This window comes from Poecilia mexicana, unplaced genomic scaffold (genome assembly GCF_051168715.1).
Source record: "Poecilia mexicana isolate PSO_F unplaced genomic scaffold, ASM5116871v1 scaffold_11, whole genome shotgun sequence".
NCBI lineage: Eukaryota > Metazoa > Chordata > Actinopteri > Cyprinodontiformes > Poeciliidae > Poecilia > Poecilia mexicana.
Window position 1 is genome coordinate 27,387,120 of NW_028263380.1, and position 27,565 is coordinate 27,414,684.

At 45.8% G+C, this 27,565-nt stretch overlaps 2 protein-coding genes and 1 long non-coding RNA gene across 8 annotated transcripts in view; 1 reads left to right on the plus strand and 2 right to left on the minus strand.

The window, feature by feature from the left end:
- Positions 1 to 866: 866 nt before the first annotated feature.
- ago4 (argonaute RISC component 4) lies at positions 867 to 21,643 on the minus strand. Of its 4 annotated transcripts, none has more exons than XM_014973090.2 (19): positions 21,452 to 21,643; positions 13,509 to 13,680; positions 13,317 to 13,437; positions 13,063 to 13,244; positions 12,357 to 12,493; positions 11,549 to 11,683; positions 11,233 to 11,320; positions 11,007 to 11,154; positions 10,308 to 10,427; positions 10,102 to 10,230; positions 7,595 to 7,728; positions 7,078 to 7,262; positions 6,843 to 7,002; positions 5,511 to 5,682; positions 5,297 to 5,440; positions 5,088 to 5,222; positions 4,909 to 5,010; positions 4,638 to 4,837; positions 867 to 3,461 (listed from the first exon to the last, which is right to left on the minus strand). In XM_014973090.2, exons 1-19 carry the CDS (start codon positions 21,468 to 21,470, stop codon positions 3,353 to 3,355), a joined length of 2,592 nt encoding a protein of 863 aa, XP_014828576.1. In that variant the 5' UTR covers positions 21,471 to 21,643; the 3' UTR covers positions 867 to 3,352. The 4 variants fall into 4 exon arrangements, with proteins under 4 accessions (XP_014828576.1, XP_014828575.1, XP_014828574.1 ...); XM_014973089.2 differs by having other exon boundaries at positions 7,595 to 7,743; XM_014973088.2 differs by having other exon boundaries at positions 10,069 to 10,230.
- LOC148156615 (uncharacterized) lies at positions 17,884 to 21,445 on the minus strand. The gene is made up of 2 exons (XR_015764696.1): positions 19,990 to 21,445; positions 17,884 to 19,881 (listed from the first exon to the last, which is right to left on the minus strand). It is a non-coding gene; the product is annotated as an uncharacterized LOC148156615 (long non-coding RNA).
- A 2,975-nt stretch (positions 21,644 to 24,618) lies between the features above and the next one.
- clspn (claspin) overlaps positions 24,619 to 27,565 on the plus strand; it is a 15,524-nt gene continuing 12,577 nt past the window's right edge. Inside the window, exons 1-7 of one of the 3 annotated variants that reach the window (XM_088010555.1) lie at positions 24,619 to 24,915; positions 26,275 to 26,386; positions 26,508 to 26,872; positions 26,941 to 27,108; positions 27,188 to 27,235; positions 27,313 to 27,385; positions 27,471 to 27,565. The exon at positions 27,471 to 27,565 is cut by the window's right edge and continues 8 nt beyond it. In XM_088010555.1, the coding sequence (XP_087866681.1) occupies positions 24,889 to 24,915; positions 26,275 to 26,386; positions 26,508 to 26,872; positions 26,941 to 27,108; positions 27,188 to 27,235; positions 27,313 to 27,385; positions 27,471 to 27,565 (888 nt within the window). In that variant the 5' untranslated portion in view covers positions 24,619 to 24,888. The remainder of the gene's footprint in view (positions 24,916 to 26,274; positions 26,387 to 26,507; positions 26,873 to 26,940; positions 27,109 to 27,187; positions 27,236 to 27,312; positions 27,386 to 27,470) is intronic. The other 2 variants (XM_014973100.2, XM_014973101.2) reach the window with 2 other exon arrangements.

Here is a 27,565-nt window from a genome sequence, read left to right on the forward strand (position 1 = left end):
TAATTTTAACTTTCAGTCAAATTATTAAAAATAGTTAATTTTGACTTTTGAAGTCAGTTTGGATATTCAAAGTCAGTTTTGATTTTAAGTCATTTTTGGATAAAAATTCATCATTTTGAGAATTAAAGTCATTTTAGTTTTTCATTCATAATTGAGAATCAGTCAATTTCAACTTTCAAAGTTATTTTGACACAAATTAAGGAATTCAGATCATAAGATACAAGTCTCTTTAGAGAAACAGTGATGATCATAATTACTTTTTAATCTCAAAATTATGACAAAGTTAATTTATTCTTGTAATTATGACTTTAAAACTCACAATTGTGGTTTCCTGTTGGGCCTTTATTATTTTCTATGGCAGGAAGGGACTTCCATAGACAAAGTAAACCTCTCAACACCGGGCCTGAATCATTTTATCATCAGGTAAAAAGACTAAAATTAGATAAACGTACATTTTCTCAAACAGGTTAGTAACTGAAAAATAGTTCTAGGCAAATTATTAACAGAATAAATAAAACTTCTGGGACCGATCTGCATTAAAACCGATCTGGACCCGAGGTCGGGTTCTATTTCCTGCTGATCCTGCGTGAGCCGGGGAGAACCGGAACCGGAACTGACCAGAAACACCTGAAGATCCGCCAGGGGGAGCTGGAGAGTTGAAGAAAATGACTATTTCCTTTTTGATTGACCCCAAAATATAACTATTCTTTTATTATAATTTAAATTGTATAAACATTTAACTTTTTATTAGTTAGAAAATAATAAATCTAGAAACATGTTTATCATCCGAACCTGAGAAGCAGTAAAAGAGAAGCAGCGCCATCTGGTGGCTGAAATTACATCAGGTGAAATAAGTACACAGCAACTTTATGGGCTTAAAATACCAATTTATTACTTTGCACATGAACACAAGATTTTCCCTGCAGGCTAAAAAAATTAACATGTCACATAATATTAATAATAATTATAACAAGTGAATGGCCTTCTGCTCTACGGTCCAAACAGAACAGTCCAACAGAACCTTTCACTCAGAAGTTTAACAACCCCCAACAGGAACCAAAGAGGTAAAAACAAAATGAAATGCACAATACAGAAAATTACAAATCCATCGAGATATAAACAGATATCAAAGTGAGAGGAATTGAAAATAATTCATGCTCTCCTGTTAAAACGGGCCACAGAACCAGGAAGCCTCTTTAAAAAGGTTAAAAACCGGACCTGGCGCTGTGCCGGCGCCTCAGGACCGCAAAGAGGAGGGAGTTAGAGTCGCCATGGCAACAGGAGGTCCCTGTTCCCCGGCTGACCCGGCCCGGAGGAGCGGGCCGGCTCTTTAACGGGTCCACGTTTGATCAAAGTACCTCGTTTGGATCTGAACACGACGCAAAGAGCCGGCGCCCTCCGCCGCCCCGTGATCCACAGAGGAGCCTCAGGAACAGCGAGACGGGACAATATTGCTAGGCTAAAAACATTTACCCCAAACTTTAGATCTTTTCTTATAATAAATATGATTGAAAAAGGTTTTAATAGTTTTTAAAAGGACGAAACTCCAGCATGCAGGCGAGCAAATCTACAACGAGATAAAGGAAACGGTCTAAACTACGACGACGTCAACGCCACCAAACGCAGGCCGACGCCAACGAACAGGCGTCAACGTTGCCGGCCGAACGCAAACGCCAATACTAAACGCGCGGAAGCCGGCAATCGCCTGCTGACGCCACTGAATGCACGTCCCCACTGATTGACACGAGCAAAGAAAACAAACCAAGCTTCAGAAAATAATAATCAGTTACAGAAGAGGAGATTCATTATCGCTTCTTTTGATCGAGGTTCATATTGCTCTGGGAGTGATCATAAGCCCCGCCCCCCGCCGCCGCGCCCCACCGCGCCAGTGTGCACGCCGCCAACAGGAAGGTGCTCAAACTCATTCATAGTAAACCTGCAGCTTTACGGGCGGTTTATTACAAAAGGGTTTCCACTGAGCGCCCCCACCTGAATGAGGCGTGCACGCCGGCCACTCCTGCCTCACACCACCAGGGGGCTCCACTGTCATCAACGCAGTGCTCGTTTAGTCCAGTGTTTAAAAATAAAAACGCAAAGCCAACACCGCCCAGACTTTGCGGTGAGTTTGCTCCGGTGAAATCGTTTCAGATCCCTCCTGATTGTCTCCATCGATCCGATCGGAAGCTGCTACACTGAACCAATCACATGGGAGGAAGCATGAATCCAGCCTCCTCCTCCTCAGCGTGAACCAGAATGCTACAAATAAAGATTAAACCCGCCGCCGGCCGTCCACCGTAAAAGTTCATCACAACAGTAACATCGACAACAATAAACAACAACGACGACGACATCGAGGGTAAACTACGAGCTCTAAACAACAACCACCAAACGCTTTATATTAAACTTTACAAATCTGCTTCGTTGGATGTAGAAATGCATAAAGAGACTGATAGAGCGGCCTCGGGTCAGTGCAATGAGGAAGCCGCCAACAAACCCGGCCGGCAGCGCCACCTTCAGCTCCCACCCCCCTGCTACACCCCCACAGATTCCCTCCGCTGCCTCCAGGAGGCGCTGCTCTGCAGGTGTAAATATATGCTTATATGTCCTGTATGTGTGAATATAAAAACGAGTCATCTGAGGCATTTACAGCAGTTCTCTCCTAGTTTCCCTTTACAGTTCAGTGGCCTGCCATCAAACACACACTCATACAGCACCGACACACACACACACACACACACACACACAGATGAGGGGAAGCATGGACACACAGGTCACCTCGCTTGTAAAAGACTGAAAAGGAGAAAAAGTTTCAACACGCACTCATAAAAAGGAAAAATATAATATATAATATTTCATTCTTAAAAGGTCGAGCCCCTGCGCCTCCCTCCCACCACCCGACGAACCCCAGACCTTGTGACAGATTTGGCCCCGAGGGGCTTTGAGGTAAAGTAGATCAGAGTCCTGCTTAGCTGGGAGAGCCGAGGACGCGCCCAGGCGGCGCTCCGCGGCTCCGAGTTTCTTACAAACACGCCACGAGTGCAGACATTCATAGAAGAAAAAACAAAAACAAACTCAAAACAATGGCTCGACTGGTCGTTTGTGTGTGTGGGGTTTGTTTTTGTTTTTTCGGTTGTGCAGCGGGGCCCCTGGGGGCCCGCAGTGCTAGGTTGCTGGTTGAGAAACGGCGGCCCGGGCGGGAAAACGCCGGTCAGAAAGCGCCCCGCGGAGCTGCGTTTGACCGGCAGCCGAGCCGCTTTGGTGCAGAGTCAGAAAATAAAAACAGAGTGATGAAGAAGAGAGACGAGGACAGAGAGACGAGGAAGAGGAGAAGATCCACAGGAAGACGCTCAGCTCAGGCGAAGTACATGGTGTGCTGGGTGTCGTAGTGGATCTGGACGGCCTTGGCCAGCGCCTGCGGGTCCCGACCGTTACTCTGACCCGACACGTGGCTGCCCTCAGCGCTGCAATGACAGGAAGAGCTCAGGTCAGCAGGAAATACACAGGAAGTGAGGTCATCAGCACAGGTGCTCCTTCTGAAAGATCAGCAAAACTATTAACACCCCTTAAACTTTTGCACAGTCCCGTTTCAAACAAACTTTCATGGATTGGTCATTTCGTGTTTTTTTCCCAGATGAATTCAAAATCACTCATTTATTTTAGCATAAACTTCCACAAATTATTGTTGGTGGAGCACATTAGCATTAGCTTTCATGTTAGCATATGCTTTAGCATTAGCTTCTATTAAATACCATGTTAGGATAGGGCTTTAGCATTAGCTTCTATTAAATACCATATTAGCATAGGGCTTTAGCATTAGCTTCTATTAAATACCATGTTAGCATAGGGCTTTTGCATTAGCTTCTATTAAATACCATGTTAGCATAGTGTTTTAGCATTAGCTTCTATTAAATACCATGTTAGGATGGGGCTTTAGCATTAGCTTCTATTAAATACCATGTTAGCATAGGGCTTTAGCATTAGCTTCTATTAAATACCATGTTAGGATGGGGCTTTAGCATTAGCTTCTATTAAATACCATGTTAGCATAGGGCTTTTGCATTAGCTTCTATTAAATGCCATGTTAGCATAGGGCTTTAGCATTAGCTTCTATTAAATACCATGTTAGGATGGGGCTTTAGCATTAGCTTCTATTAAATACCATGTTAGCATAGGGCTTTAGCATTAGCTTCTATTAAATACCATGTTAGCATAGGGCTTTAGCATTAGCTTGTATTAAATACCATGTTAGCATAGGGCTTTAGCATTAGCTTCTATTAAATACCATGTTAGCATAGGGCTTTAGCATTAGCTTGTATTAAATACCATGTTAGCATAGGGCTTTAGCATTAGCTTGTATTAAATACCATGTTAGCATAGGGCTTTAGCATTAGCTTCTATTAAATACCATGTTAGCATAGGGCTTTAGCATTAGCTTCTATTAAATACTGTGTTGTAATGCTTTAGCATCTACAGATATAATGCGTATGATTAGATTTTAGGGTTAGTGCAGCCAACGTCTTAAGAGTGAAAACCACTGCTCTTGTGTTTAGTCGCATTCCTAATATTCAGCTTTTATTTTGAAAGCAATCCTCTGAGGATGATGCTCAGTAGAACCTCAGGTACCAGGCCCGCCTCACCTGTCGTGGTCTTTGTCCACCAGGTGGTAGCGAGCGCGGAACGCCACCAGCCGGGCGTAGTAGGCCGGGGCCGGGATGGAGACGGAGCGCGTGCAGCGGACGTAGGTGTGGCACAGCTGGTAGGTGAGGAGCTGCAGTTCATCGGCTGTGAAGCAGTTGTCATCCCACAGGACATGGTAGTGGGAGGGACGGCTGGTTCCCTGGGGGGTGAAGGGAGGTCAAACACCTGCAGCTCATCTCGTCATCCATGTGAGGAAGTCTGAGGTCCCACCTGAATTCCAGCGTGGCTGCACAGGTAGAAGTCGAACTCAGACGGGTGTGTGATGGTGCTGTCCACCGTGGTCCCAGCCGGAACATTCCCACTCTTCCCAACCTGTGGACCAATCACACCGCATTGAGACTCAGACAGACCGGAGGACAGACGGGGACAGAAGACAGAGTCCCACCGACCCGCTCGGCTTTGTCAGAGCAGAACAGGCGGGTGTGGTGGCGCTTCTGGACCACGATGTAGGTGATTCCGGGCCTGTAGTCCTCCTCCAGACTGATGCACGCCTTCCTAATGGCAATCAGCTCCGGCCACGCCACCTGGAACACAAACCAGCCGAATCACTTCCTGCCACACGAGTCGCCAGGCTCTTTGGACCAGACTCCACCCCCACCTGCTTCATCTGGCCCTCGGACACGCCACCGCGGTAGTAAATGATCCGTGTGGGCTTGAAGCGGGTCGACTTGTAGAATTGGATGAGCAGCTCCCGCACCATGTTGGTCAGATCTTGGATCACTTCCTGACTGAAGAGTTGCTCCTGCAGAGGAAGCTTGGCTCTTAGCAACGACCCAGACAGGGATTCTGGGACTGGACAGGGTTTGAACTACCTGGGACATGTCCTGTCGGGACGTCTGGACTCGAACCGTTGCACAGTATCGGCTGGGGTGACCATCCATGCTTCCCACCACCGCTGCGATGGACGGCTTCTTCCCATCGCCCGCTGGAGGATGAGTGACGTCTGCGCCAAGGAAGATGACGGGCTGCTGGAACACGGAGGGCCTGGACGAGGAGCAGCATGAAGGACAGATCAGCTGAAGTTATCATCCCTCCAGGTTCTCTTATATGGCGCTGTATTAGCCCCAAAATTAAGACTATTGCGCCCTTAGCAGTGGCTACTTCCTTGTAGCACAAGGCTACATTCATTCCAAAGCCAGCTACTAATCTGATTGTTGGCAGGCCGGCAATGCTAACAGAGCAACCGTTGGAGGCAACAGAGCGGCCAGCGCTGGCAAATAAGAGCAAATTTATAAACAAGGAGAAGAGTTGGCAAATTTATAAAGAAAACTGGTTGACACACAATATCTGTAAGCGCCATGCATTAGATGCACTGACATGAATTCTTTTGACAGTTTACTGCAGGGGTCCCCAAACTTTTTCCTGCGAGGGCCACATAGCTGTTCCTTTCTCTGGTCGCGCTTTTAGATAGATTTCTACCCAGAATGCAAATGGAAAAAAACGTGAGTGAAACGGTGACTGGTACTGACTAGTATATATTCCATTGAGGGAAAGTTAGTTTCACATCTGCTCAAGAGCCCCCTGGTGGTTGAAGAAAAATCCACATATAAACCGGAAAATACAATATACGAAAAAAGAACACTGACTGCTCTCTGGTATGAGGAGGCGGGCCGGATCCGGCATTGTTCAGGGGGCCGGACCAAACGATGTGGCGGGCCGGATCCGGCCCGCGGGCCGTAGTTTGGGGACCCCTGGTTTACTGTAATCTAATGTGACACCAAGCATAAACATCCTGTATAATTCAGAGCTGAAGATTACGGTAAACTATTAAAAGACGACATCAATGCATGTAATTTAAGGCACTCAGGTATTGTATGTCAACCAGTTTTCTTGATATAATTCCCTTTAAAGAAGAAAGTACGAGTCGTGGGTGATCGGAGTAGGCATACTAGTTGTTAGCCCATCAAAAGATAATGCCAGTCTATCCATGCTAATGGCCTGCAGAGGAAGTAGGCAATCCAATGGGGGAAACTCCTGAGGCATGCCAGTAACCAACCTCTCCAATGCCAACGCCAGCTAGAACTCTCCTTAACATCTCCCATTAGATATAGCCTCCAGCTACAAGGAAGTAGCTACCACTGCGTGCGCGACAGTCCTAATTTTGGCACCAATACTGCGCCATAGCCTGAGGACGATTCACTGACCTCTGATGAGGAACCAGGACGTTGTTGATGCCTCCCAGTTTGGCGTTGATCTTCAGGCAGAGGTTGGACAGAGTCTGGGGCGACGTCTTCACCACGTTCTTCACCTGGACGCACTGCGTGGCCATGCCCAGCAGCGTGTCTCCCACCCGCTTTACCTCAGCTGCAAACCACATCACTGTTAAAACCCCGCACCGCGTTACCACACGTCTTCAGCAGGAAAGAACGGAGCTCCTACCATAGACGGGCGTTTTTCCAGGCAGGATGACAACGATCAGCTGCAGACCTACGTAGGACATCTTGAGGTGTTTGAACATGGGCTCTACGCTGTCGGCTCCCTGGGCGTATTTACAGAAGCACGGCTGGCCCTGGATTGGCATCCCAGCATCTTTGGAGATCTTCCTCAGCTGGTCGGTGAAGCTCCTGCAAAAAGTTATAGGTTTGTTCTGGAAAAGAATCGTCGACCTAAAACTTTTACAGAATCAGGCCCCAATTCTGATGGATTTGTTGTAAAACGACAAACACAAAGTAGACAACATCTACTTTGTATCTAACTAAAGTTAGGGGCTGCAGAAGTCCTGAAACTGGGGTGAAGGTTCAAACACTGTAAACATCCACCCAGAAAGATTATATAATAGATATGAAGATCACAGCATAGTCATGAGTTAGAATGAATCTGCTCTAAATCTGACAGCAAGCATCAAAATCCGACAGCAAGCATTAAAATCTGACAGGACGTTGAGACAGCAACTCACTTGAGCAGGTCCTCCCGACATTGTTTCTGGGGGGCAAAACAGGCCACGGCCCACACCTTGATCTCTATGCCGGCGTAGAACTGCTTCCCTCTCATATCCCACACCCCCTGGTTGGGCGTGGCCACGGTCTTATTCTGCGGAGAGAGTCCCTACACTCTTAGTCAACCCCCCGTTTGGATGGGCTGATACAAACACTGCAACTAGAAACAAACCCACAGAACTGAACACAGACTTCAGCAGGAGACGTTTCAGCATCAGGCAGGTGGCTTGGAGGAGAGGAGCTCAGATTTTCCAGCTTCCTTATCAGAGGGTCTGACATCATGAAAATATGGACAAAACTTCAATTCAAAATGTTTACAGTTTATTCAGAGCTTTATTCATCCTCCAAGATCAGAACCAAGCTGAGCAGCTCCTGCGTCACTTTACAGCATCAGAAATTTTACAGAGAATCATCATCATCTTGGGAGATGATGTTCAACAGGAAACATACTGAAGCTTCTCCCTTCAGAGTCCCAACCAGTCATAGGGTACTCCAATCAGCCAACATCTGGAATTGGTCACATGAGTTAAATTTATTCAGGACTTGTGTTGGGAAAAGCTTCCATTCTAAAGCAGTTCACTGGAAGATGACCCGACTCTATACCAGCAGGACCGGAACCAGGAAACTCAGGGAGTCTGGATCATGAAGTCATTCGGATCAGGAGGGCAGCAGATTATTATTAATTTGAAATATTTTTCTCTGTGAGAATCACAGAAAACGTCTGGTTTTATTTATCTGGAAAACAGCAGTCTGGTGGGATTATCATCCTCCTGCTGGGAGTCGGATTATCTTCCTGTTAGAAGCACATCCATCCACTCTCCTTTCACACAATCAATGAACCCAAACCAGCTACAAAACTCTCATTTGTGATTGGTTGTTGATCAGTGCATGGGAAAACATTCTGATCTGTGATTGGTCTATAAGCAGCTGGTTTGAAGTTCAGAGAGGGAATCTCAGCAGCTCATCACGTCTTTCTTCTGTTATGAATGAACCCATATTCTGTCCACCAGGGGGAGACATCAGTAGCTTAAAATGGAGATAAATGCATTAAGGTGCATCGATTTTCACCAGCAGAACCAGTTTCTATCTGCAGCGTCTGTGGTAGCCGGGGAGTAAACCTGCTGAAGATCTACTTTCAGCTTCTTTCTTCAGTCAAACAGACTGAAGAGGTTTAAACGCAGAAACATCAGCTTAGCGCTGCTGTTGGTTGATACCTGAATTTGGTCATTAGGAGAGGAACTCTTTAGAGCATTTGGATTTGCATCATTTGGATCGACTAACCTGGATTTTAACACCAAAACTTTGGGGTATTAGGTAACAAACTTCCTACTGTGAAGAATCATTAGTTTTGAACAGCAACTCAATCTTTGACGTGTCTACAACTGTATTTCCATAAACCTTTATGCACATTTTGAAGTATTGCATTTGGTGTTCCCAATGGGAGATGGAAAGCAGTTGTTTTCCTTTATTTAACCAGTAAAACTCCATTGAGAGCCAGATCTCATTTTCAAGATTTGCTGTACAAGTTTTGACGTAGCAAACGCTCCCATCAGCTGGATCTGTGCCTCACCAGAGGCGCCAAACTCTAGTCCAAACCACCAGGAGGGGAGGACTCTCTCTGGTTCAAAGCATCCTCTACTTCCTGTTTATTACAGTCATGCATAGTGTCAACATCTGACAAAATCATGCTCTCTGTTGCCTGGTCGACTCAAACCAGAAGATGGAAAGATGATAAATTTGCGTTTTCAGTTACCTTTTTGTTACGTGTTAAAAATTTGCGTAACGTTTTGATGGAAATGTCGCTGCTGATGCTCCTGATGACCTGAAAACAGGGGGTTCTCCTCGTTGATCCTGATCTTTTCTCACAGAGGTTATAAACTTTTATAAAATTCTTCATAACAGGAATAAAAGTTCCTAAAAGTGTTTATTTCACTTCCTTCCATTTAAAGATGATGTTTTAGACAAAAACGGTTCATTTTTCAGTATTTTAAACAGTAAATGAAACAAAATTACAGCAGGAACCAGATCAAGGCTGCACCGATTTCAAGTTTTCTGGCCGATCTTTAAAAAGACTGACCTGCTGATTCTGATTTTTGGTCTAAAAAATTGTTAAGTATGGTTATAAAGTTGGTAACAGTTGGGTGACTGGTATCGGTGGTGGATTTCCTGACCGAAGATCGGTTTCTCATATGAGTATCTGTTGTTGCCGATCTCCCATCGGCCGGTCGGCGTATCGGTGCGACCCTGCTCCAGGCGGTGAGAGAAGCTGCTGAGGTTCCCTCCGTACAGGAACTCGGGCAAGGCTCCAGGTTTCAGACTCAAGGCGCCTCTTCAGTTCAGTTTAAATCTGATCTGGCTCCTCTCGGCCCTGAAACCTTGGATCCCCCCCGCGGCGCGCCCCCCCCCACCCGGTGCTCCCCAGCCCAGTACTCACCCTGCCACAGTCCCGCCCTGTGTCTGTACTCACCCGGCCCCCATACTGCAGCATGGGCGCTGGGAGGACACGCCCCGTCACCTCCGTCATGTCGTTGTGCACAACGATGCCGAACTCCTTCAGGTAGGGGTCCGGGCCCCCGACCATGCTGTTGCTTTTGACCTGAGGAAGAGGAGGAGCGTTAAGCCCCGCCCACAGCAGCTGCAGAACATCATTATTATTTTTGCGGTCGGCCTGACCAGGCGGCTGATCTCCTCCTGCCGGTCGGGGGCGGAGCGCGCCGTGGCTTTGATCATGGTGGACGTCTGGTTGTCGGTGAGCTTCTTGATGCAGCGCTGGCCGGCCACGATGTTGCAGACCTGCAAGAGGACAAGAAGTAAAACCCAGCAGCAAACGGATCACATCATCAGCGTCAATATCAATAATGATTCATTTTGTTTTAAATATCTGAAATACTGCCACACTGCTGGTTGAGAAACCTGAAACTGTTGCTGCGCAACTTACGCAGCAGGTTGTTGCTAGGCAACCGAAGAATGAGTGAGTTAGTTGATGGCCCCCAGCTAGCTTAGCTAGCCATGAGAGGTTGAGCAGCAAAAGCTTTCCTCTGCCTACATCTCCCAGAATGCTGTGCGGTTCTGGACTGAAGTTCAGTGAATATTCTATATCAGTGTTTCTCAAAGCAGGGCCACCAGGGGGCGCCAGTGGGATTAATATGAAAATATTACCGTACATATTTTCTTATCCAAAGAAGGGATTTTAATTTATAGTAAATTAAGATCAGAATAATAAAGTCACCTGATAAAATTTTCCACCTAAAGGCTTATTGTGAACAAAAATTAGAAGGCATGAGGCAGAATTTATGCCAAGTAAAATGTTTTTCCATATACTGTCTGTGGATTCGTAAAGAGGAGTCAGAGAGGAAGCAGGCGGGTTCTCACCTCCAGAGGAAGGTAGGTGTGCTTCTGCTCCTGCCCGACTTGCAGGCAGGGTAAGTGAGGATACTTGAGCTGCAGGCTGTACTTCTGCTTGAAGTACTGGGCCACTGTGCACTCCATGGCCTGGCCGTTCTCCAGCTGCAGCGGGAACCTGCAGAGGAACAGCGGCGCCGCGGTGAGCGGCTGGGAGGGAGAGGAGGACGACGAAGAAGGAGGAGGCGAAGCTTACGTTTGGTGACTGGCGGGTCGGCGCGTCACGTTGCACACACGGTACTTCCTCTTCATCTGGCCGCAGTGCGTCACTTCCACCTTCAGACCTGCCAGAGCAGAGAGAGACCATGGAGCTAACACGCCAACAGCTAACACGCCAACACCAACGCGCTTTGCTGGTGTCATTCCGCTCTGGCGTTGTGCTAACACACACCTGTGGCTCCATGAACCAAATCTCTGTCTGGGGGTCTGATAAGGTGTGTGTGTCTCGCTCTCTCTCTCTATCTCTGTGTGTGTGTGTGTGTGTGTGCGTGTGTGTGTGTGTGTGTGTGTACCTCTGATCTCCTTGGTGAACTTGACCCTCTGTGAGTCCGTCAGCGGTTTGGTCTGTTCGTTGATGTTCTGGATGTCCAGCACTTCGCACATGAACTCGATGACGGGCTGAGCGCGGTAGAAAGCCGTAGCCGACACTGAGGAGCGAAGAGGAGACATTAGAGGACCGGAACCAGAACCACGGTCCTATTAATCATTACAGAAATAACCGGAATGATTGACTAATCGTTAACTGAAGTATATAAAATCTAAAACGAAGGTAATTTGCTGAAAGGATTAATGAAGCCAAAACTGTACAAAATATAAATATTTAGTATTAAAGATGAACATTTTTTAGAAATCTGTTCTAATCTTTAACCAGGTCATAAACATGCAATTCCTTGTTTTTAAAATGTTTTCTAATTGATCGGATGTAATATTGTAATTTTAAATGTCATGTTTCCATCACCCATAAGGCTTTCAAACTATTAATTAAATAGTAATTAATATTTGATGCGTTTCACTGTGTGATAAAGGTCATGAATAAATTTACTTTTCAGTAATATTCTAATTTATTGAATGGCTCTGTATATAGTTTATGGAGAAAGGAATGAAATAAAAATAAAATTAAACATGTTCTAGCTGCACAGCAACCAAAAACACAGATGTCTCATAGTTGAGCAGAAAAACATTTCTAACTTCATCATTGTGGGTAAATACATTTTCTTTGTGTTTCTCAGCAGACGTTGAGTCTCCATCATCAGAGATCGGTCTGGTTCTGGAGGTTCTGTTAGATCTGATCCGGGTTCTGGGGAAGGATTAGCTTCTTACCGTCGATGTTGAGCATCATGTTCCACATGGCCGGCCGGACGGACTGATGGAAGCCGAACCAAACCTCCCGGCCTCCGCCCAGAGGGTGGTAGTATCCCTCTGGAGGAGAGAAGAAGGAGCGCCCCACCGGGGTGTACCTGGAGGAGACATTCACCCCGTCACCTCCAGGAATAACAACATTCACCCACTCACTTATAAACAGTATACTTTTATAAGACAATCCAAACTATGTTACCTTAATTTGTGATAAAAATGCTGTGTATTAAATATGACCTATAAGACATTTGATCCAACTCCTTGAAATTGGGCCTCTGTCTCTTTAAGAACTCCTGCTCTTCCTGAAGCTCCGCCTCCAGGAAGTCGTCCCATCATGGCTCCTCTGTTAACCCTTTAAGTTAATGTTTTTACCAGTGTTGCTCTGAGCAGCAGCTCCTGTAATGAGCTCAGCAGCTGTTTGCTAATTTCTGCTGGCTAGTCTGAAGGAGCTGGGGGGGAGGAGCTACGCCTTGAAGGCGGGGCTAAGCCAATCCAGACGTTTAGCAGCTGAATGGTTACCATGGAGATTGAAGGATTTTTCAATCATCATCTGAATGCTTGAGGGATCCAGATAGAAGCTGCTCTCAGAACTAAAATATTTCTGGGTAGATGCAGGTTTTATTAGTCACGGTACCACGTGGTTCTGTGTGGGCCTGCAGGGCCCGGTTACCTCATGGAGGGCAGGTGCCGTGTGATGACGTCCAGCGCCTGGACCGAGTCCTCGGGAACCTCGTTCAGGTGACCCGACAGCGCCTCCAGCAGCATCTGCAGGCTCACTACTGACACCCACTGCAGGGACACCTTGAAGGTCTGGTCCTTCCCCTCGCCCGGCAGGGTCACCTCCAGGTCCACCTAGGGGCGGACAAGAACCGTCAACACGCCAGTGCCGTCGAGAGGTAGAGGGTTCAAAGGTCAGACACCCACCCTGTCTCTGCCGATCGGCAGCGGATGAGCCGTGTACATGTTCCTCTTCCCGTCGTAGCCCGGCTGCCGGTCCCCAAAGATCTGCATCTTAAAGTGCCGCACCATGGTGTCCACCACCTCCCTGCAAGACGGACAGAACATCACCACAGAGCCGGGCCGGGCCGGGCCGGGCCGGGCCGGGCCGTCACCCACCTGTTGACCCGCCGGGGGCGTTTCTCCGGCTTGATCTCGATGTCATAGTGGTAGACGTCAATCTTGGGTATCTGAACCTGGAAGTGGTTGGCGAGGAGCCGGATGGGTTTCCCCACCGTGCCAAGGCCGGGACGCCGTGGAGGCTGGAAGAGAGAGGTGGGGGCAGGCGGGCCTGGGGGGACAGGAGGTCAGGAGGTCAGACGGTTTCCAACGACACAACAACATCTACAGTTACAGAAACAGACAGAGCCCTGCCAGCAGCAGGCTCTGCTCCGTTTTACTTCCTCTTTAAAGTTTCTCTAGATAAAACCAGCTTACGGATAAACGCCACATCAATAATCAATAATGAAATAGACAACGCAGTACAATAAGCAGAATGGAGAGACGTTAAGTTCCAACAATGATCAAAATGGAAATAAGACAAACATGTCGGTGCTGAGAGGAAATTTATTCATTTTAGTTTCATCATCATGAATCCAGTCCAGAAGAACCAGTGACAACCCCCAGAAGTAGACACTTCTTTATTCACAGTTTGAAGTAATGCATTATAAAAATATTTATAGAAACATCAAAATAACTTTCTCAATTTCACAAAACTGTTTCTATGTTTGCTGGAGGCGGATTTTGGTTTTCAGGACAAAGAGTTAATGCTAAAGGAGCGAAGGAAACAGATTTACTGGATAAATTCTGATGTAGTGAACGATCCCACCCACTGCTGGGCCGGAGCCTGACCAGGGGAACCAAACCGAGGGCCGTCTCTGCTCCATGCTAGTTAGCAACCTCCACTTCCTGTTTATTACAGCCATGCGTAGCGTCATCTGATAACATCATGTTCTGCGCTGCCTGGTTGATTCTCTCCACACTAGGAGAAGGAAACACGACTAACTCAAATTTTATTTTTTCTTCTTTGTGACATTTTAAAAGTTTAATCTAAATTCACATGGAAACGTCAGAGTCGCTCTCAGCAGCTGAATCGCTCTGAAGCTCAGCCTGTCTGGTCAGATTGGAGCTAAAGTGGATATTTTTATAATTATTTTAATGTAAACTGTAGAAAAATACAGATTGGAAAGAGTTCTGGCTTTTCCAGCGACCCCTGAACTTTTCGGCGACCCAAACAGAACTGAAACTGAGCTTCAGAACCCCAGAAGAAGAAGAAAGACAGTCAGCTCTGACCTCTGACCTCCAGAGGTCAAGGAGAGGGCGGAGAAACAACGACCTCCAGTTATGCGCCGCCTCCCCAGCTCCACCCAGACACATCCCCCTTAGCCCCCATGGGGAACAAAGCGGGCCCCATCAGACGGCCAGATGGAGTGATTACCGTTGGCATGGCTGCTCTGGAAAGAAAGTACACCCCTGAACTTTACACCCCGTGTTCACATGGGGGGGTGCAGCTTCCCATCATGGCTACACTGAGCAATAATACTAAGATCTGGTGGATTTCAAACATTTTAGTGAATTTAGTGGCTGAAGAGCAGATCTGAAGGACGGTCCAGGTTCAGAACCAACACCGCTCCGTTACATCAACCGGACCTCCTGATTAGCAGAAACGACCCAGAAAGGCTGCCGGCTACGAGGAGCGGAGCGATGGAGGCCAGGGGAACACGGGGGTCCTGAACCCAAACATGACGCTCCAGTTAGTCAGTGAAGCGCGAGAGCACAGACAATCAGGAGCCTCGCCGCCGCTCTGAGAACACGCCGCTGCCCCCCCCCCCCACGCCGTCGCCGATCCCCATCACCCCCTCCTCTGGACCGACCCGTCTGCACTCCAACCTCAGAGATGACGCCAGCCGATGGGTTCTGTCATGACCCAAAACGTCTGATGATTCAGACCACTCCATCCAACTGGCCGGGTTACCGACGGCAACACCCCGCCGGAGGCTGCAGAACCTCGTCACCGACGGCAACGCCCCGCCGGAGGCTGCAGAACCTCGTCACCGACGGCAACGCCCCGCCGGAGGCTGCAGAACCTCGTCACCGACAGCAACGCCCCGCCGGAGGCTGCAGAAGGTGTGAACACGTCGGTGTTAGAAAACACAGCCCGACATCCAGGCGGTGTGTTCAGGGGAACCAGAACCTCTCCATCAGATCAGCTAATCCAACCGGTCCAGACTCGGATGGATCCACAAACACGCAAACGTCCCTGGAACAAGAGGGACAGTCATTGGAGGACATCAAGTCCAAACTTTGGACAGGGAAGGCGAGCCTTAAGAGAAGAGTGGGAGAAGCAACCAGGGCCTCATCTCGTCCTCAGGACAGATGACCCAAGCAAACCTGGCATCGTTGGGGACAACTCAATCCCTGAGCTGAATGGAGGCCCAGTGACCCACATGTCCTAACTGCCCCATTAGCATCTTAACTGCCCAGTTAGCGTCCTAACCATCCTGTTGGTGAACTCTGTTAGTGTGACATCTTAAGAGTTGGGTACTTCCAACTAGTGTTGGGGGATATGAGGAATATCTAATATCCTGATATATTTTTTGCTATATCACGATACATGATATATATCACGATATCCTTACATGAGCTCCAAGGTTATTTTAAACTGGACTCCTTGTACCAGGATGTCACCCACGCAGGTTCCCGCCTCCATTTCTCTGCTAGACTTGAATATAAGCTCATATAAAAAGGAATGCAGTGTTTTTCTGTGAACTATCTACACCAGGGGTGGCCAAGTCCAGTCCTCGAGAGCCACCATCCTGCAAGTTTTAGAAGTATCCTTACTCCAACAGACCGGGATCAGCTCTACAAAGGCCTGATAACGAGCCATTCATTTGATTCAGGTGTGTTGAAGCAGGGATGCATCTGAAAGTTGCAGGATGGTGGCTCTTGAGGACTGGACTTGGCCACCCCTGATCTACACTATGACTAGATAACAAGGTGAGAAATAAGTTAGAAAAAATAGTGAGGGAGAGGGAAGTAGGTCAGTTATGCTTGACTTTGACAAACTTAAACAGATGTGCTGTGGAATAAGGTGTGTTTTGGTTCAGCTTAAAAATAAAAAGGGCGGCCTACACACTAACTGACAGATCATTAGTAAACTAGCTAATCAGTCACCGCTGTGTTAGCATGGCTAATAGCTGCGGTGGCTAATCTACCACCGCTGTGTTAGCATGGCTAATAGCAGCGGTGGCTAATCTACCACCGCTGTGTTAGCGTGGCTAATAGCTGCGGTGGCTAATCTACCACCGCTGTGTTAGCATGGCTAATAGCAGCGGTGGCTAATCTACCACCGCTGTGTTAGCATGGCTAATAGCTGCGGTGGCTAATCTACCACCGCTGTGTTAGCATGGCTAATAGCTGCGGTGGCTAATCTACCACCGCTGTGTTAGCGTGGCTAATAGCTGCGGTGGCTAATCTACCACCGCTGTGTTAGCATGGCTAATAGCAGCGGTGGCTAATCTACCACCGCTGTGTTAGCATGGCTAATAGCAGCGGTGGCTAATCTACCACCGCTGTGTTAGCGTGGCTAATAGCAGCGGTGGCTAATCTACCACCGCTGTGTTAGCATGGCTAATAGCAGCGGTGGCTAATCTACCACCGCTGTGTTAGCATGGCTAATAGCTGCGGTGGCTAATCTACCACCGCTGTGTTAGCGTGGCTATTTTTCCCATTGCATAGCACTAAGTGGATCCTACCAAGTCTCCAGGTTTCACTTTAAGTTCTACCGGCTATGAACGGCATGTAAAAGAATAGCCTGATTAGGTGGTGAATTAAATCTGTGGTTCAGCCTTTTGTCGCAATAGTTTTATAACATGTTTCGCAAATTACCTCATTTTGTTCGACATCCTCCATATAAAATCCAAACTACTGCCAAGTTATTGATCCAGCGCTGATTCTGTTCGGAACTAGACTAGTTCATCTGACTCCTCTTCAGTTTCCGTCTCATTCATCGCCTCAAACTCTTGCTGTCACCATGTTGGTTTTCTCCGCAGTGTGATTGGTAGAAAATGTTCAGGTTGGGAGGGGCGAGGGACTAGTGGTGCATTCATAGGCTGTCGGGTAAACCAAACTCGCAGTGAATTTGACGGCGAAAGTTTATTATTTGAATGACAATTTATACTCGACAGTTGCGATATAGTCATTTTAACTACCGTAAATTTAAAATATCGCGATATATCGAGTATACTGGACCATGGAGGGGCTGACCACAGAGGGGCCGGACCGCGGAGGGGCCCAACTGCCTAACGCCCGGCTGCCCATGGCAACCAGAGGCCGCCGGCTCAGATCCCCAGTGGCAATCAGACTGAACATCTGCAGAAACCTGGACTGATCCTGCAGATCTTCACATCTACTCCTCGTTTCTTCTGTTGGTGAAACTAATCAAAGCCCAGAACAATCTGCCTTCCCTCCCTGCAGGTTTTCCCCTCCAGTCCTCTTTCATTGTGATGTAACTTCCTGCCTGCAGGCTGAAGGTCAGTTGGACTTAAACTATTTCAGTAAGATTCTGCAGGATTTTACGGCTGCAGCTATTGATAGTTTCAGTAATCAATAACTCTGAAGATTAACTGAATTAAAACAAAACTGGAACATTTTGCAGATTTTTAATGTAACAACTTAATCTTATTTTATAAAATAGATAAAAATGCAAACAAATCTATTGATTTTTTAAATAAGTTGTTGCATTTCCTTACCTAGAAGGAAACAACATTTTTTAGTGTTGCCTTTCTGGATGAATCAACGTGTGAAAAGCTCAGGGCTTTCTGCTGGACTCAACATCAATGCAGAGTACAGCTGATCTGGGATTCATTTATTGATTAACAGATTAATAATTTATTAGGGAGAAAAAAAAGGTGATTGATAGGAGATTTATCTGCAGAATGTTAACCAGGTGAAGTTAAAACTGCCACTAGAGATTTACAGACCAAGAAGGTTTTTATCTTAAATGCTAAACCTTTATATATTTTGTGCAGTTTTGGGTTAATTTCTGTTCTGGATGTTCTTATAGCTCATTCTTAGAGTCTCTATACTCCAGTTAATTTATAGATTACTAAATTAGTTGACGATTAAATCAGAAATTGATTAATCACCACTAATCCCACTGTTTCAGCCCAACTGGATTTTAATTGAGGCAGGAGTTTTGTACATAGTAAATGCAGTAATTAATAGATTATTGATATTTATTGTCTAAACTCAGATTACAGTTCTGCTTCCTGATGCTTTCGGTGACTGGAGATGCTGGAATTCCTGCTTCTGATTTTATTTCAGACATTAAGCAAACTCAGATTCAGACAACAACGCTGAGAAGTGGCTGGTTATGAAACGATAAAAACTCACAGCTCATCTAAAAACAAACAAACTGGTTCTTACACTAATGATGGAAGATTCGTTTATCCTGAAAACAAAACCAAACATGCTTTAATTTAACTTTCCTGCAGGAACTAGATGAACAGCTTAGAAAAAAAAAACTTTTAAAACCAAAACTTTTACTTTAACTAGACCACAGATGATTAATTATGTTGCTATAAACTGGCATTCAGTGTGTTGGAAATGCAGCAGATGAAGCTGAACTTGATCCTAGTGGAGTCTGAACCCGGTTCCTGTTTGTTTCCTGCAGTGAATCATTTCTGTCCGTTTCCACCAGACCTCCATGACTCCACCGATTCACCGGTTCACAGCAGAAACAGTCCAACACAGAGAACAACACGGAGCAGCCAGAAAGTCCAGGTAAAACACAAATTCTCATTTCACATTTTCAACAATAATTTAGACACAAATGTGTATTATTTAGATCAGGGTGTTCAACATGTGGCCCTTAAATGAATTTAATCGGCCCTTCAACCAGAAGTCAAGAACAGTAAAAATTTGGCCAACAAAAACGAAAACAGCTGATGATGACCACAAAAAGATGGAAAATGTCTGCTTTTCTTTTTTGTGTTTTGCATCTTTAGAGTTCATAAAAATGTTTATTATTGGTAAAACAACAACAACAAAAAAATCAAACTAATTTTTCATCTCTAGTTTAATGTTTTTTGTGGTCTGTTAGTTTAAATTAGTCAGTTTTGGACCAGGGGACTAAAAGTTTGGACACCACCGATTTAAATATTCATACAATTCTGATTAAATCAACTGCATTTTTAATGCCAACGTAATATTTAGTCAGTTGGACCGATGAGCTGCAGGACATGACATTACCCAAAAGGTTAAAGGTCACACAGTGATGGAAACACAGGTGAGAAGGAAAATGTCATCATAGCAATATTTAGCATTATTATCACCAGACAAGATGCTCTAACAACCTGCAGCTCTTAATATAATATATCCCTTTAATTTAAATAATTATCAATCTGGTTTTCCATAAACTAGAAACAAATGTCCTCATTTCACTTGTTGCTGAGCTTTCTGTGAGTCATTCCAGCACTCGGCCTCCTCTGTTCTGCAGAAAAAGACCCAGAATTAGCTGAAACAACACCCCCAAACTTCCTCTTTTCAAACGATCTGTTGAGTCTGCAGGCAGAGATCGGGTTTAACCCCGGACATTTACCTGTTCAGTCAACACCTCACCGAACACTGGACAGCCGTCTCTGCATTTCTAATCTGGATTTCCACAAAAACACTCCATAAATATAATTTACAGACCACATCATGGCAATACAGCTTTAGTTAAACCTCTGTATTTTATTCTTGAATTGTGTTTGGGGGGCCGCATTAAATCAGTCTAGGGGCCGTTAATGGCCCCCACGCCCCACTTTGAACACCCTTGCTGTAAACGGTACCTGCGGCTTGTTAAAATTACTTTTTAAAACTAAAACAAAAATGATGTTACAAATTAAATTATTTGATATGTTTAAATGGTTTTTCCTGTTTGACATCAATGGAAAAAAATATTTGGTGCTTTAAATTAGTTCATCAAGCAGATATTGAGTCATTTTAACTTGTAGGGAAAGAAAACTGTCAGTCTGAGAAACTTCATCAGTCTGTACCATAATAGGATATAAATATTCTCTTCTGAATAATCAGATATAGCAGCAAGGTAAACAAAAAAAAGTGAAATAATTTTAATTCAACTTAAGATATTAAGATGTATTAATCACCTATGTTTATTTAATGATGTGAATCTGAATTTTTGGCAGTTCTGGTTTTCCATACAACACACCTGTGGATGGTTGCGCAGCGCTGCTGCCCACCAGCAGCACATAAAGCCACTAAAAACACCAGATTCTTCATTTATCTCCCAGGCTGATAAATGTGATCACATTTGGTCGGTCATGAAATGGATTTCCAAGCACAATCACCGCATCTGGGCGCAGAAAGTGCGTGTCCGGGCCGTGTTCTCGGCAGGCTGTGTCTTTGTTATCATATAAGAGGAGATGAATATGATGGAGCTGGCCGCAGATGGGATCAATAAAAGCGCCATCCGTCCACCGCCGCTGAGCGCGTGGCTGCGGCTCAAGGAGAAGCGCGTGAACCGATGACAGCCCCGCAGAAAAACCGAAAACAACGAGCCCGAAGAACCCCGCACGCTGGCTCGCTCAACCACCGAAACGCGTTGTGTTTTTAAAGCAGCTTTCATTTTGTTTTTCCGCCCATCGCTGAGAGCTCGGCTCCAGGCAGGCAGCCGCTTACGGCGGTGAGGAGATTTCTGGGTTTTCAGGCGGATTTCGACGACATTTTGAGAGGAAAAGAATGAGCGTGAAGCTGCGAGGCAGAATAAACAGCAGCGTAAACACAGCGTGAAGGAGGAAGGAAGGAAGGAAGGAAGGTCCCAGTTAAATCCCCTCCGACACACAATACCAGCAGAGACCCACTCTAAATACACTCAGACGCCCCACACAGGTAGAAATACACCCCCCACCTCACACCAACACTCTCGGGGACCACGGTCCGGGCCTCGGTGGGATCTCCGTGGAGGCCTCACGACAGCCTCGGCCCCCAGTGAAGCGCGCCGCCTCCACACACGCCTCCCGCACTCCGCCCGCTGCTCCGCGGTGTGGGACGAGTCTTACCTGGTCCGAGCGCTTCCATGGCCGAGGCCTCTCTCTCCGTCTCTGTCCCGGCCTGGCGGCTCCGTACCGAGGCTGAAATTGGGGGCGGTATGTCGAAGCTGTTGGTGTCTGATTAAAGGAAACTGGAGATGGACGCTCTGCTGGCTGCTGCTGACGGACTCACCGTTGGTACTGCTGGGGATTTTGAGCTGCGCATGTGCCCTTAGCAGTCCCACAGCCGATTGTACGCATGCGCAAAGAGGGTGTAGCGCACTTTTAAAAACACCACTTGATGATAAAAGACAGCATGTAAACGAACTTCTGAAGATTTCTCTTCAGAAGTTCTTCAGTGATTGTTTTTTATTTTATTTTTATTGTATTTACTTTTTAGTTTAGTTTAGATTAATCAATCAATCAATCAAATTTTATTTGTATAGCACATTTCAGCAGCAAGGCATTTCAAAGTGCTTTACATAATTTTAAACAGTGAGAAAGAAAAAGAAAGTAATAAAAAGATAAAAAGAAAAGATAAAATCACAGCCTAACAGGACAAGGCCTCCAGCCTTGCAACACCAGGCTCCGTCCGCCTGTTTCGCGAAAATTTTGCGCTAGGACTTTCGCTGTCCTACGCGGATTTTGTGCATTAATTGGTTACCTGTTAGTCTAGAATTTACAGGGTTTTATATACGCGCAATGACTCCCAGTCACTCCCAGATTAGTTTAGTTTAGTTTAGTTTATAAATCTGTTTAGCGTCCTCAATCTATTCCAGTAGGTGGCTGTAATGTACCAAAACGTGGCTTCCCAAACACCATTAAAAATTAAGAAAGAAACCATATGTCAAAATGCAGACACTCAGTATTTAAATAATTAATTTGACATTAAATATAGAAGTACTTAGTTATTTAACTAAATAACTTTACATCTTATCAAAAGAAAAGCTAATAGATAATAGCAACCTTTACGTTTTTGCTTAAGAATTCAATGTCAAACACTCAAGTTTTACATAAAATAATTAAAAATTGTAACTAAGATTAAAATTTTAAATTAAAGCCAAATATAATCTTCAATTTCCTTTACTAACCTATCAATGATCAATTTATCAGTCTGATTCTTGTATCACAAGTTTGTGAAATATGAACTTTAGTTTAAAACAATAAACAAAACAAAACAAAAAAAAAACAAAAAAAACAACAACAAAAAAAAAAAAAAAAAAAATATATATATATATATATATATATATATATATATATATATAAATTCCCTTCTCACCCTCCGTGGGTGGTCTCTCTTTCATCCTCTGAGCTCGGGTCCTCTACCAGAGGCCTGGGAGCTTCAGGTTCTCCTCCAGTATCTTGGCTGTGCCTAGAACTGCACATTTCTGGACTGAGATGTCTGATGTTGTTCCTGGGATCTGTTTGAGCCACTGCTCCAGTTTGGGGGTGACTGCCCCGAGGGCCCCGATGACCACAGGCACCACTGTGGTCTTCACCTTCCAGGCCTTCTCCAGTTCCTCTCTGAGGCCCTGGTATTTCTCCAGTTTCTCCTTTTTCCTGATGTTGTGGTCACTTGGTATTGCTACATCCACCACAACGGCTTTCCTCTGTTCTTTATCCACCACCACAATGTCCGGTTGGTTCTCCATTACCATCTTGTCTGTCTGGATCTGGAAGTCCCACAGGATCTTAGCTCGGTCATTCTCCACCACCTTTGGGGGTGTTCCCCACTTTGACCTCGGGGCTTCCAGTCCATATTCTGCACAGATGTTCCTGTACACTATGCCCGCCACTTGGTTATGTCGTTCCATGTACGCTTTCCCTGCCAGCATCTTGCACCCTGCTGTTATGTGCTGGACTGTCTCAGAGGCCTCCTTGCACAACCTACACTTTGGGTCTTGTCTGGTGTGGTAGATCTGAGCCTTTATTGCTCTGGTGTTTAGGGCCTGTTCCTGTGCAGCCAGGATGAGGGCCTCTGTGCTGTCCTTGAGTCCAGCTTTCTCCAGCCATTGGTAGGATTTCCTGATATCAGCCACTTCAGTTATTTGTCGGTGGTACATCCCATGTAGGGGCTTGTCTTCCCATGATGGTTCCTCCAGCACCTCGTCCTCTGTTCCCCATTGTTTGAGACATTCGCTGAGCACATCGTCCATTGAGGCTTTGTCCTTGATGTATTTATGGATCTTGGATGTTTCATCCTGGACAGTGGCTCTCACACTCACTAGTCCTCTGCCTCCTTCCTTACGGCTTGTGTACAGTCTCAGGGTGCTGGATTTGGGGTGGAACCCTCCATGCATGGTTAGTAGCTTCCGAGTCTTAACGTCCGTGGCCTTCATCTCTTCCATTGGCCAGCTAATTATTCAGGCAGGGTATCTGATTACTGGCAAGGCATAGCTGTTTATTGCACGGATCTTGTTCTTGCCATTGAGCTGGCTTCTCAGGACTTGCCTTATTCGTTGGAGGTATTTGGCTGTGGCTCCTTTCCTTGTGACCTCATCGAGGTTGCCATTTGCTTGTGGTATTCCCATTATATATATATATATATATATATATATATATATATATATATATATATATATATATATATATATATATATATATATATATATATATATATATATATATATATATATATATATATATATATATATATATATATATATATATATATATATCAAACGCATCAAACTAGAATTTAACCATTTGGTTACGCTGTTGAAGTCAAATCACAAGTCCCACCGTCATACCAATAAGTACATCTATGACATTGATGTTTGCTCCAGTTATCACTTAGTTTATTCTCTCACATATCTTCAGCTGCAAGCGTCTCTTTTCAACTCAGTTTTCATAATGACTAAAAGTTTCTCATCTTAAAAAATAATGCTGGTCAGCTGGTTATTAAAATGACTGCTTTAAAGCTGTCATAGTAACATAGTAAAACTTTCATAGTAACTGTACCAATATACCAATAATTATGCATTTAACGAAGCTATAACACATAAATGCGATTGCAACACTAATAACATTAAATTAGCATAAATAGACATAAAATAAATGATGGTAAAATAGTTTTAAAATATTATTAAATTAAGGAAATAATATTTCTTTCTTACGGTTTTTGCGCTGCTGCTGCTGTTTTTGTTCCCTCCCTGGGTTGTGTCGTCACGGTGGGCGGATCCAAAAGTCCAGAACGGACCAATGGCTGGGGGAGTAGCGGTTGATTGGCAGCTCTCTGATAGAAGCGGAGCTCCAGCTGTCACGACGCGCCAAAGCTCAAACTGCACTACGTGTGAGCGGGTCAGGCGGGAGGAAGGGGAGCTGTGTGCGGGGAACCGGGTAATTTGGGCCTGAATGTGGACCTAAAGATCAAAACAAGTTCTTTACTCGGTGGTGTCACAGAAGCGGTACTTTCAGCGTCGGTTCGACTGAGCGGGATTTAATCCGGAGGAGCCGTCCGAACGGGGATGAGCCTGGTTGTGTCCCAGCAGCAGGTAAAGAACCGGGTTTATAAGTGGGCCTACCGGGTTTCTGTGGTTCTAACTCTTGGTTCCGGCTATATTTGTGTGTTTTTAGGTTCTGAACTGTGATGTTAAAATGAGCAGAGAGCTACCCGCTTAGCTTGGGAGCTAGGTTAGCCTGTGGTATAGGAAGGGCTGGACTGAGGCCTGTGTTTTGTCCATTAAGGTTCAGGTTAAAATGGACTTTAACTTGTCTATCCACTGCTAACACCTCATGGTTCAGCAACCTGGGGTCGGAGAGCAGGAGATGGACCGCAGTGTGTTCAGTTTGAGGCCGTTTCCAGGAGTAAAGTTTAGGAGGAATGAAGCCATGATGCTTCATTGTTTGCTTCCAGGCGCCACAGCTGCAGCTCGGCCTGGATTTAAACAGAAACCCGCCTTACAGAACCGAACCCGGGCTACCCAGCTGGTACTCTGGGTTTCCATCCGGCTGGTCTGAGCTGTAAAATGGCCTCCCTCTGGTTCTGGATGGATGCAGCTTTGTTTTCTGTGAGGTCATTCAGGTCACATCCCACATCCAGGCTAAAGGCAAACTGAACACACAAACTCACCTGGGAGCACTTTATTTTAATCATAAACCATAAATAAAAACAGAAGATTCACTGGTGATCTTCATAAAACAGACCATTTACTTAAAGTGAACCAAACAAGTTTTGACCAAAGTGGAAAATTAAAGTTTTGATACATTAAATATTATTTTTAAAACATTTTTTAAACCCTCTCAACAATAAACTAAGCGTGAACTGATTTTTTTTTAGTGATTTTTTTATTCATTTATATATTTTTTTAGAACGGGATCAAAGATCCAAAACTTGAAATGTTTTTTCTTTATTAAATGAAATGCATCCAGATTGTTTATTTTTGGATTCAATTGAAGAAAACTGATCAAATATTTCATCAATTCTCAGCAATAAATCAGGATCTATATCAGAAACACTTCCTGCATTCAGCCAACTTCTAACCCAGCAGTGAAAATCAGATTCTGGAGCACAAAGGTGTAATTTAGACGGTAAATTCCCAAAGGGATTAATAAAGTTTCTGCCTATAAGTTGATGAGTAGATGTGATCCTGGTTACCATGACGACAGAGGAAACCAGACTATCACTTTGTGTTGCATCCAACATTTTTGTAAGTAAATTTAGATTTTAGTCCTAGTTTTGTTGTATTTTATTCTTGAATTGTGTTTGGGGGCGCCGCAGTAAATCAGTCCAGGGACCATTAATGGCCCCCGAGCCCCACTTTGAGCACCCTTGCTGTAAATGGTACCTGTGGCTTGTGGAAGGTTTTCTGTTCTGCTTCTCCTCTCTAGTGAAGCCGTCTCGTTGTTTTCAGGCCGAAGCGCCGCCAGCCGCGGCCCAGACGACACCGGACAGCGACTCCGACAGCGGGATGGGTTCACCGGCGGTTACCATGACGACGGCTGACACAAGAAACGCCGTTCCAGGTACAGAAACTGAAAGTAATGGAGTTCTGGTAGAACAGGTTTACAGATGAAGGTTTTTTTAATCTGAAATGTTTATATTTTTGTGTAGTTTTGGCTTCATTACTGCTCTGTGTTCTTTTAGTAAAGGGTCTGGTTCTGAACGGCCCAGTCTGTTTTTCAGATTCAGACGATGAAGACGTCGCAGCTCACAGGAAGCATCGGCGAAACGCCATCATAGACAGCGAGGAAGAGGAGGTGGCAGCAGAGAAGAGCGTGGCTGTGGTTGGGGGTCAGAGGTCGCCTGCCTCCAGCGGCGAGGAGGCGGAGCCTGAGGAGGGGAGGCGGAGCAGCAGGACGATCAGCCAGGCTCCTGATGATGGCGAGGAAGAGGAGGATGTGAAGAAGAGGGAGAAGAGTCAGAGAAATCATGAGAAGAAGAAACAACGCAGCAAAGTGATGGAGAAACTGAAGAAGAAGAAAGCGGAGCGGTTCTGTGAGGAAGAGGAGGTGAGTCTTCATCCTGAACAGGTTCCAGCGTTCAGATGGAAAGAATCATTTTAATCTGGTCTCTTCAGGATGGAGCGCTTCCTGTGGTTCTGAACGACAGCGGCTGTCCTCTGGGAGACCCGGACCTGTTCGACACCGGCCTGGCTGACGACGACGAGGAGGAGGAGGAGGAGGAAGAGGAAGAGTCTCTGGACGCCATCAGAGCTGCAGTCAGGATGAAGATGAGAAACCAGGAGGTAGAAGCCGGAGCTCTGCTCCTCCAGCTGCTGCATTTTGTTTCTGGTTCCTCTGACTGAGGCTTCGCTCTGACTGCAGGAGGAAGAGGAGGAGGATGAAGAGGCTCCAGAGAAGCCCCGCCGCGCGGTCCGTGACGCTACAGCGCAGCAACACTTCAGGAAGCTGAGCCGAGCGCTGAAACGTTGTTCTTGTTCCGTCTGCAGGAGAGGAGAGCGGCTCGCGCCAGCAGGGAGGCCATGAAGCAGCTGCACAGCGAGTCGCAGCGTCTGGTCCGAGGTTCGCCGCCGCCATCAGAGCCGCCGCCATCAGCAGTGAATGGCAGCGACGTCCTGAAGACTCACCCTGTTCTCCGTCTCCACAGAGTCCAGCCTCGGCCTGCCGTACCACATCCCCGAACCCAAAACCATCCAGCAGTTCTACAGGAGGCGGGCCCGGCCCCAGGGGCCCGCCATGGCC